General features: G+C 46.3%; 1 protein-coding gene across 1 annotated transcript; it reads left to right on the top strand.

Annotated features, from left to right (window-relative positions):
* Positions 1-1,874: 1,874 nt before the first annotated feature.
* Positions 1,875-9,321, top strand: PURB (purine rich element binding protein B). Its single transcript, XM_072148955.1, has one exon. It carries the CDS (start codon positions 2,124-2,126, stop codon positions 3,108-3,110), a length of 987 nt encoding a protein of 328 aa, XP_072005056.1. The 5' UTR covers positions 1,875-2,123; the 3' UTR covers positions 3,111-9,321.
* Positions 9,322-10,422: the final 1,101 nt, after the last annotated feature.

Raw genomic sequence — 10,422 nt, forward strand, 5'->3', positions numbered from 1 at the left:
ATTAACGCATGTGTTTTGTTAACGCATGCGTTAACATTGCGTTTACAAGCGTAAACGGTAATGTAATTAGGCAAATTACCTCACATCAGCTGTTGTATATGCGTTCCAAACGCAATGAAAACGCAACCAAAACGCAACGTGTGAACGCCCTCACTCTTCCCTGCCCTATACAACTTAATGTAGTCAGTCCGAACTGCTGACCGATAAAATAAAAGACCCTAATAATCCATAAATAAGTAAAAGGAAACCTCACTTCATATTGAACTCCCTGAGTGTGGTGAAATAATACACCACTAAAAAATCTGCAGCTTTATATTATCCAATATTAACAAGTCGTAGATCACATCTAGTATATTGGTACAAGAGGTGCAAGCTTACTATGTGGCTGACTGTAGCCGTGGAAGAATGGCCCTGTCTGCAAGGCATTCAGTCTACTAGAGAAGGGCCAAAGTGACAGTAGATGGGAGAAGATGCTTAAATGGGGTTGTCTGACATTAATGGGGTATTCTCATTTCGGCAATTTATTGTTATTGTTTGCAGGATGAAAAATTATACATTTTTACAATGTACTTTCTGTAGCAATTCTTCAAGGTTTTCTAGATCTCTGCTTGCTGTCATCCTATAGGAAGCTTCTATGTTTTCTTCCAGTGGACAGAGATCTGACCATGGTCACACAGTTGCACGGCTCGTTATATCACAGAGAGTAATCAGAGCCGTGTGCTATAACGAGCCGTGCACCTGTGTGACCATGGTCAGATTTCTATCCACTGGAAGAAAAAATAGAAGCTTCCTGTAGGATGACAGCAAGAAGAGATCTAGAAAACCGCAAGAAATTGGTACAGAAAGTATATTGGAATTGGAAAAACTTTGCATTATACAAACAATAACATTAATTTGCTGAAATGGGAATACCCCTTTAATATAAATTTTACTGGGAAGGCGGCTGTAAAAAAAAATAGAATCCTATACCTACCTCCCACGGTCCTCCTAGTGCCCCACACCGCCACCAGTCACTGCTGTGTTCCTGTTTATTAACCGGGACACAACACCCCCACTGGGACACCCCTGGGTGGGCCTGCCAGGATTATAATAACATGGGCGGTTTTGGGGCAGCAGTCCAGGACCCAAGACTTCTATGGGGTGCCCATGGCCACCCAAACCGCTCATCCAGTTTGATACTGCCCTGTGCAGAGAAGAACCTCTAACCCGGAAATCCTCATATGTTTGTGTCAGTTCTTGATAAAGATATATACAGGAGCCCTCCAAGGACTTTTGAAGGTCCTCTAAAAGGTCCTTAAATTGCTAAACTGAAAGTGGACAGAAGGGATTTGTAAAGCGCTTTGGAATATGAAGGCACTATATAAAGATTATTACAAGTATTCCCTTTTTTCCCAAGAACTTGAGTTCTTGTACCATTTGTAGGCAGTAAATGTGACATCTTAAAAAGAAAAAAAACATGTTTTAATACATAATTGGAAAAATGTGATGTTCTGCTCCAATAACATACATTTTAATGTAATTATGTGGTGATTAGTCTGCAAATCCCCTAGAAATCTCCTCAGAATAAGGGCCTGAGGCCTGTCTACTAGAGGAAAAGATATTGTGTTACCCATTGCAACCAATAAGAATGCATCTTTCATTTCTTTATTGCTGTTTACAGATCGAAAGCCCTTATCTGATTGGTTTTTTTAGCCAGCCCCGGGAAGTTTTTATAGGAGGTGAGCCGTGTAGTGTATGCGGGCGGCAGTGCCAGGCACAGGCGTGGGAGAAAGTGATATCAGTGCTAATCTCCTCACTATCCCCTACTAACCAGGAAGATGTCATGCCCTCAGTCAAGATGGCGGCGCCGGCTTCAGCCCGGGTCCCCGCACCAGTCGTATCTGCGCAGGACGCACACGCAGGAAGAGGAGGAGAAGGTTGGGCTGAGGCAGAGAGAACGAGAGGGAAGAAGAGGGGCGAGCAGAGCGGAGGAGGGTGAGGAGCGGCTGAGAGCGGGTTGACTGTAAGGCGGGTAGCCCGCGGGAAGAAGGAGGAGGCGGAGGGAGTCCCGGGCAAAGGGACGAACGGAAGCCGAGAGGAGGCAGTTGCAGAAGGCTTCTGTGAGCGCCAAGGAGGAGAAGAAGATGGCGGACGGGGATAGCGGGAGCGAGAGAGGGGGCAGCAGCGGAGGAGGGGGAGGCCCCGGCGGCTTCCAGCAGCACATGTCCCGGGAGCAGGAGACGCAGGAGCTGGCCTCTAAGCGGCTGGACATCCAGAACAAGCGTTTCTACCTGGACGTCAAGCAGAACGCCAAGGGCCGCTTCATCAAGATCGCAGAGGTCGGCGCCGGGGGCTCCAAGAGCCGCCTCACCCTGTCCATGGCGGTGGCCGCAGAGTTCCGCGACTACCTGGGCGACTTCATCGAGCACTACGCCCAGCTGGGCCCCAGCAGCCCCGAGCAGATCGCGCAGTCCTCCGGGGATGACGGCTCCGGGGCCGGGGGCCCGCGCCGAGCCCTCAAGAGCGAGTTCCTGGTCCGGGAGAACCGCAAGTATTACCTGGACCTGAAGGAGAACCAGCGCGGCCGCTTCCTGCGCATCCGCCAGACCATCAACCGCGGGCCGGGCTTCAGCGGAGGCGCCGGCGGGGGAGCCGGCCTGCAGAGCGGACAGACCATCGCGCTCCCCGCCCAGGGCCTCATCGAGTTCCGCGACGCCCTGGCCAAGCTCATAGACGACTACGGCGGGGAGGACGACGAGCTGGGCGTGGGGCTGGGCCCCGGAGGAGGAGGCGGTGGAGCGGCCGGGGGCCTGTACGGGGAGCTGCCCGAGGGCACGTCCATCACCGTGGACTCCAAGCGCTTCTTCTTCGATGTGGGCTGCAACAAGTACGGCGTGTTCCTACGGGTGAGCGAGGTGAAGCCCAGCTACCGCAACTCCATCACCGTGCCCCTCAAGGCCTGGGGGAAGTTCGGCGGCGCCTTCTGCCGCTACGCCGAGGAGATGAAGGAGATCCAGGAGAGGCAGCGAGATAAGCTCTACGACCGCCGGGGGCCCGGGGAGAGAGGCGGCGGCCTGGGCTCCGGGGGAGGCGGAGATGACTCCGAGACAGAAGATGTGGACGACGACTGAACTACGCACAGACACCGAGGAAGGCAGAGGAGAAAGGGGGGAGGGAGGGCGGCAATACAACCCTACACCCCCAGGAGAACTACAACTCCCAGCATGCCCCTGCTTAACTTCCCATAGCAGCCTATTACACATCAGCTGTTCTGTGATTGGTAGCTGTGGGGTAGCTTTTGCCACTCATTGCCCAGCTTTCATTTGCCATTCCCTGTTTGAAAAATGAAAGCTGTGCCCTGATTGGTTGTTATAGGCAGCAGAATCCACTCACAGCCCAGCTTTCATTTGCAATTACACTCTTGAAAAATGAAAGCTGTGCTGTGATTAGATTCTCTATGCAGGAGCAACCATTCACAGTCCAGCTTAAATCTGTCATTCTCCTCTTCGAAAATGTACGCTGTACTGTGATTGGTTGTTATGGTTTTTTCTCTTTTAAGACTGCTTTTAAACCTATAGGACCCCTTTGTCTGGCTGGGACTTGTAGTCCTACTGGGATTTGGTAGATATTACACCAGAAGTCATTCTCTCATCACACACACGAACCATGGCAGGTTACGCATGAATGCAACGTGCAATGGATTAATATCTCCCGACCTAAGGGGTTAAATCTCGTTTGGCTTTAGATCAGTGCTCCATGTCTATAGAAGTATATGTACCCCCCTCCCTCTACATTTCCACCATGTATAATGTGGGCAGTGGTGCCAGTCCTCAGTCATCATACCAACTACTGCTGGGTGATGATTGCGGACTGGAGGATTTGGATTGTTACTTTACCACCAGCCGGCAGGAAGTAGAAGTCCCCCATCCCCCTCTATGTATTATGTTCTAGATGGTGCTAGATCATTAACTAAAAGATAGGCAAAGCTAGACTTCCCATGTGCGGTCCTTGGCGCTGGCCCGGTGACCGTAGCTTCACCATAACACAACAAGCAGAGAGAAGGTACAGGGGGCACAGGCTGGGCTACAATAAAGGGACGCGAGAGCTAGTCAGGGCGCAGGTTCACCCCTTTCTCCCTTGCCTCTCTCTCCACCACCATTGCAGTTTGCTACAGGGGCTTTACTGATGCCCCCTCCAAGGAAAAAAGACCAGCAGTTCTGTTCTTGCCACACTCTGCAGTCCCCCCCCCCCTTATTAAAAGACGTCACCCATTCCTAAAGCACAAGGAGAGAAAAAAAAGAAATCAATCTCGTTTGGAGTTCTCACAACGATTTCCGTCTACTGTCCGCAGAGTCTCCGGTGACAGGACCAGCTTACCATTCCTACCAGGACTGAACTCTTGATCCCGCCAATCATGGATTATTTCCGACTGCCATAGGTCACCTTTTTTTAGTTTTTTTTTTTCCCTTGTTTGTTTTTAATACCAGCACGAACCGCAACACAAAGAGCATAAATCTAAAGATCTTCAGAACAGAGGAAAACCTAAAAAAAAAAAAAATCTGTGAAATCTCCAAATGAAACCCTTCCGAAACGAAGTGAAAAAAAAGACAAAAAAAAAATTATTAATTTAGGTTCATAAAAACGGGACAAACATCAACTAAAGATAAGCTCAGGTCCATGATTCTTCTCTTTACAGGCTTTTTGTTCTTGAAAAGACCTGAATTCAGTTCTCAGTACCTCCGGAGGGTAATGGTGCCTCCAAAAATTACAAAAAAAAAAAAATAGTTCCTGGCGGACGCTGGGATGGGACTGTCCAGGTGGTGAACAGTCCACAGCACTACAAGCAATGGGGGAGAAGAGCGTGCGGCCTGTGACAACCTCAGGCCCTTCACTCAATTCTACAAACTTACTGCCTACAAGATGCTCTCATGTTTGCCCCCCTACTGAAGTATCAACATTTTGGGGGTGGGGGGCTCCTGTATCTAGATCTCATCCTGTACTTTTACTATAATGGTTTTAACTCTACTGGACGGCTCCCTTGCTTCTACTCATCATGACAAGAAATAAACCTTTTTGTGAACAGAGGCGCATGTGGTTCCTCCTCATCTTCCTCTGTCCCCAAAGAGTTGAAATGAAATTCTAGTATTTTAATTTTTTTTTTCTGTGTGTATGTATACGGGATGAACACAAATTCCTCCTACTTAGGTGTGCAGTTATTGTCATGGGAATCTCCAGATCCTTGGCTATGTAGGGTTCTTCCATAAGAGACCCCCATGGTCACAGAGGCTTCTAGAGATGTTGCAGCTTCCAGTATTTGATGCATAGAAGTCATTCATTTTGTATCTTTTCATGTAAGCTGCCTCTTTCTATGTTTTCATCACTTAATGATTTCATTTTGGTTTCTAGATTAATGTATTTATTTGTGTTGACCCTGCCAGCATCCCAAAGGGTCCACCAGGGGCCCATCTGCATGAATTATTATAGACCGGGAAATTATAATGTAACTTTATGAGATAGCGGAGTACAGTCTGGCAGGTGATTGACAGTGAAGGCTTGTTGCAGAGGCGGCAATTTGTTAAATATCTGTTACCACCACCTAAGATGTTCATGCTTTGGTGAATACGTCTTGATTATTTTCTGTGTGGCGCAGTTTTCTGTTACTCCTTCTGCAATTCGTAACTCTGTGTAACCGTTCCTTTGGTGGAAAGGGGTGTATCGACGTACCCTGGTTGGACGGTGACTGTCAATTTATTCAAAGATTTCTAAGAAGAGTAACAGAAGCTTTCCTTGAAGGGCATCTACCACCAGGAAGTAGGACTGTATGCAAAGGAGCCTGAGGGGCTCCAGGCTCCATTAACACCTATGGAGCCTGGAACCCCGCAGGTTAATTTGCATAGAGTCCTTCATCCTGGTGGTAGATTTCCTTTATCACAGAATTGTGAAGCGTTTTTACTGAAGTAGACACGTTGGAAAAAATGTCTGCTTTCTTTCAAACAGCGTCACACCTGACCGTGGTTAGTGACAGTATTGCAATTAAGCTACATAGAGATGAGTGGATCTGTGTTGTAATACCAGGCACAAACCATGGTCAGGTGTGGCGCTGTTTCTGGAAGAAAGCGGTCATTCGTTTCAACACTTTTATAGAAGGTGCCGTCTCTGTGTACAAGTAGGAGGCAAGGACTGAGCTGCTGCACCACATCTCGGTTCCTCCCAGCATTCTCTCGTGTCATCCTATTACCTATCCGAAATGTTTTTTGATTTAATTTTTCTTTTTCTTCATTCAGAACTGTATGGGAGCAATAGTATTTCTTGATGTTTTAATCACATCAGTATATTGTACTGTATTTTTGTACCTGCAAGGCAGCTGTATAGTGTGTCCTGCTGTACCATTCTTATGTGGATATTATTATTATTTTTTCTTCTTCCTGTTCCTTGTGGCAGATGTCCATGCTTACATCCACAGTCAGGTGATATACAGCCCTCATCCCGCGGGGCTCATAGGAAAGTCCTTTTTAACTTGTTAGCGTGTTTGCTCGCACAGATCATGCAAGAAGCTGTGTGTGTGTGTGTGCGCCTTGCTCCAAAGTTTTTATTTATATTTGCAACCAAGGACGGGCATATATTAGCTATAGATCTATAACGTGCTCAATGAGCAGTCGATAGTCCTGTGCATTCTCTTTAACCTCTAACTGGGGAGGTTGTAAAATGCTACCCAGACCTGCCTCTTCCTGCTCACTGTGGCTTCAGCCCCTGAATTCAGCGGTTCACCATTACACACATAAGCTATGGCATATGACAGGGGAGAGAAACCAAACCCCCTCGCCCATCCCCCCCTCTTTAGCACTATGGTGCTCTGGAAACGGGTGTTAAGTTGCCAACTAATCGGCCATTAACCTTGTTTCAGCAGTGCTTTGCTTTTAGGGGAAATATACGCCGCTCGTGTGGTCTTGTCGTAGTATTCTCGAAAGACTCGAGCGGTTTTATGGACTATAGCCTGGTGCAATATAGGGTGACCCTTTAGTCAGCAAATGGGTTAACGTAGAGCCACCAGCAATGTTGATTTAGAAGTCTTGACATTTACATTAGCGATTTGAGCAAACATTGGCTGGCGGAGGGGTAAGAGTACTGAACTGAAGAAAAGGTCCGTTCTTACCGACCCAATGACTTGAACCTGTCATATGCAGCTTGTTCATAATATCAGATGCCTGTATAAAATAGCAGATCCTTATCTGTAAATGTTGTATAGCCTCTAAGATATATATCTGTATATAAATATACAGGGGGTGACTGTAAGCTGAGTGTTTTACAGATGTGCTCCTCCATCAATTCCCCCCCACACAAATATATGCTTTCATTTCTCTCTCATGCTCTGAAACGACTCGGGGCCCAAACTGAATTATGTAGTTCTTGTTGGGATATAATACAGCGAATACCCAAAATTGCATTGAAAAGTTGCATAGTGTAGGATGTAACAGAACTGGTCTGGGTGAAGGGTTTCACTGTATTCTAATGGATTTTCCTGGTTCATGCTATACCTAAAGCAGATACTTTGTTTTAGGTTGGCAAATTATTCATGATCTACAGCTCTGATGGGGTTAATCATGTGCATCGTGCTTCAGGAAAAGGGGGAGGGAATTGGAGGAATAAATAAACATGGCCGCTCTGTGTAAAAGAAACTGCAATACCAGGCACAGCCTGGCTACAGGGGAGGTGTTGTTTCCGAGCAGTCATGTTGTATCTAATACTTAAAGGCCATCTACCACCAGGATGATAGAATGTATGCAAATGAGACTGAGGGGCTCCAGGCTTCATTAACACCTATGGAACTTGGAGCCCCTCTGGCTAATTTGCATACATTCTGAGGGGCTCCAAGTTCCATAGGTGTTAATGAAGCCTGGAGCCCCTCAGTCCCATTTGCATACATTCTTTCATCCTGGTGGTAGATGTCCTTTAACACACACACCCCTCCCTCCAAAAAGAGATTATGTGACTATTATTGGGGTCAGCAATTCAGTCCGTTATTGAACTAATAGAAGAATGAATATTGAACTTTTTGAAGCCCCTTATGCAATGGTGATATGGATTATATGTAAAGACAGCGATTGTACTGACAGTAGTGTCCCACCCTTTGTGATCTACGCCTAGTATGGTCCACAAATTGATCTATGACCAGCTCCCCTTCCCCCTATAAGATAAGACGTGCTGCTTTTTAAAGATTGTGGTAATATTTTGGAGTTGCGGATTGAATGCCTTGGCAGAAATGAGCCTGGTCACCATCATGGAGTGATCTATTACGCTCCTTCATTTTAGGAACTTGAGGAGGTGTTAGTTTAGTATCGCTGGTGATTTGAGGAGACTGATCTATTACTGATAGCTTTATGAAGACTTGTACGAGTGCAGTCGGAGCGTAGGGAGGGAGCGGAGTAAGCCAATAATGTGAGATGCACTACAGATCTTCGTGTGATCGCCCCCACTTATGCTTGTGACATGTAGACGTTACAATAGAGAAGTAGCAGGCACATTAGGTGGTTAAGAGGAAAGCACAGGTATATACAAATGACTTGCACTCGACCCAAACGAGAGGAGCGAGACGTGACGGAGCTCGGCCTCGTAGCGAGCGGATGGAGTTTGGGCGCACACAATGTAGTGCTCTACCCTATATAGATGATAAAGCATTTCTGCCCTAGGCATTTAATCTACGTATTCTTCAAATGGATTTAGCTGACTAATAAAAAAAAAAAAGAATTATATGGAAAAAAAAAAGTCTATTTTTTTGTTTGTTTTAAAAGCACTTTAAATAGCTAGAACAGCGTAAGTGGCTGTACCCTTAGTAACTACAAGCAAAGTCTACCCCTTGAGGTTATATGGTTGGTAGCTGTTCCTCGGTCCCCGCTATTCATCCTGCTGACCAGAGCTCTGATCTCGGCCTTTCCCCACCCCTCCTCAGGGCAGCCAGGCCAGGTTTTTGACAATATACACTTGCACCATTCCTCCTATATTGGGCTTGATTGGGTATTGTAAAAAAAACCTCTTCTGGGTGAGACTTCCCTCCAGGAGGCAGCTGAGAAAGTTCTGTCCATGTTTGCGAATCCCTGATCTAAGTAGCCAGCGCTCCTGGCCAGATTCTTACGTTTTTGGATTTACCACTAGCTTTACAAAAGCCGGGGAAATTTTAACCTTTTAAAAAAGAAGCAATGACACAGAAGCATAAGGTTCAGAACTCATGCGCGTCAGCACTCCTTACAATAACAGAATTTTGCAAATTGAGTTTTACAATCTATATATTTAAAAAATTGTATGTTTGTAACAAATAAAGTATGCGGAAAAGTGAATGAAACCATATCTACCCGTGTCCTGTGTTTTCTGTGTTAAACAGGTCAGATTTCAAACATGACATGACCACTGGTCTATGAAAGTCTCCAACCCCTCCTGTGCCACCGGAAAAATCTCAAAGTGGGTTAGGGGTGATGGTCAAAAAGATAAAGCTGTACTTGCCTCCTCCAGTGCCATGTATTTGTATGCTTACAGGGCCCTTAGTGCCAAAATCTTCTGGCACGCCCACCCGTCCCCTATCTCAGAGCTGTATCAGGTGGCAGGTAGCTGGAATATGTTGGTGACATAGGACATGCCTGCTAGTAAATAGGTAGCCACAGAACATTCCCCCAGTAGATAGTTAGCCCCAGTAAAAAGGTCTCCACAGCACATGCCCCAGGTAGATAGGTAGCCATAGCACGTGTCCAAGGTAGATAGGTAGCCACAGCAAATACCTCCCAGTAGACAGGTAGCCCCATCACATGCCCACTGGCCCCAATAGATAGGTAGTCACAGCACATACATCCCTGCCTGCATCCAGTGATCATCACTTTGTCTGTCTTAGATGTACACACTGCCAATCGCTGTTAATCAATGATTTGTCTGCAAGCCAGGTGCAGCCATCAAAAGAGCCACATCTGGCTCCCGAGCCATAGGTTCCCTACCCCAGTTATAGGGGCAGATTTATCAGAAGTTTCCAAGGGTGCGGTCACATGTTACATTTATAATAGGTTCGGATAGTATTTAAAACCCTGTAAATTTTTCACTTTGTTCCATTGCAGCCAATTGGTAAGATCAAAAAAGTTCTTGTATTTTTGCCCACTAATGTACACCCTGCACCTCATCTTGACAGAAAAAAAGATATTTTTGCTAATTTATTAAACAAGAAAACTGAAATATCACATGATCATAAGTATTCAGACCCTTTGCTAAGACTCATACTCAGACTAAGGCCTCTTGCACACTAGCGTTGCGTTTCACGTCAGGGTGCAATGCGTGAAAAACTGACGTTTTTGCTGCGTTTTTGTTTCATTTTTGTTCGCGTTTTTTTGCGTTTTCGGTGCGTTTTTCACGCGCGTTTTTTTAAGTCCATGGGACTTTTTCAAAGGGACCAAGGTTCGGGAATAAAAT

Source organism: Engystomops pustulosus, chromosome 4 (genome assembly GCF_040894005.1).
Source record: "Engystomops pustulosus chromosome 4, aEngPut4.maternal, whole genome shotgun sequence".
Taxonomy (NCBI): Eukaryota; Metazoa; Chordata; class Amphibia; order Anura; family Leptodactylidae; genus Engystomops; species Engystomops pustulosus.

Excerpts from the sequence above, each read along its gene's own strand:
- PURB (XM_072148955.1), top strand. The coding sequence starts at position 2,124 with ATGGCGGACGGGGATAGCGGGAGCGAGAGAGGGGGCAGCAGCGGAGGA.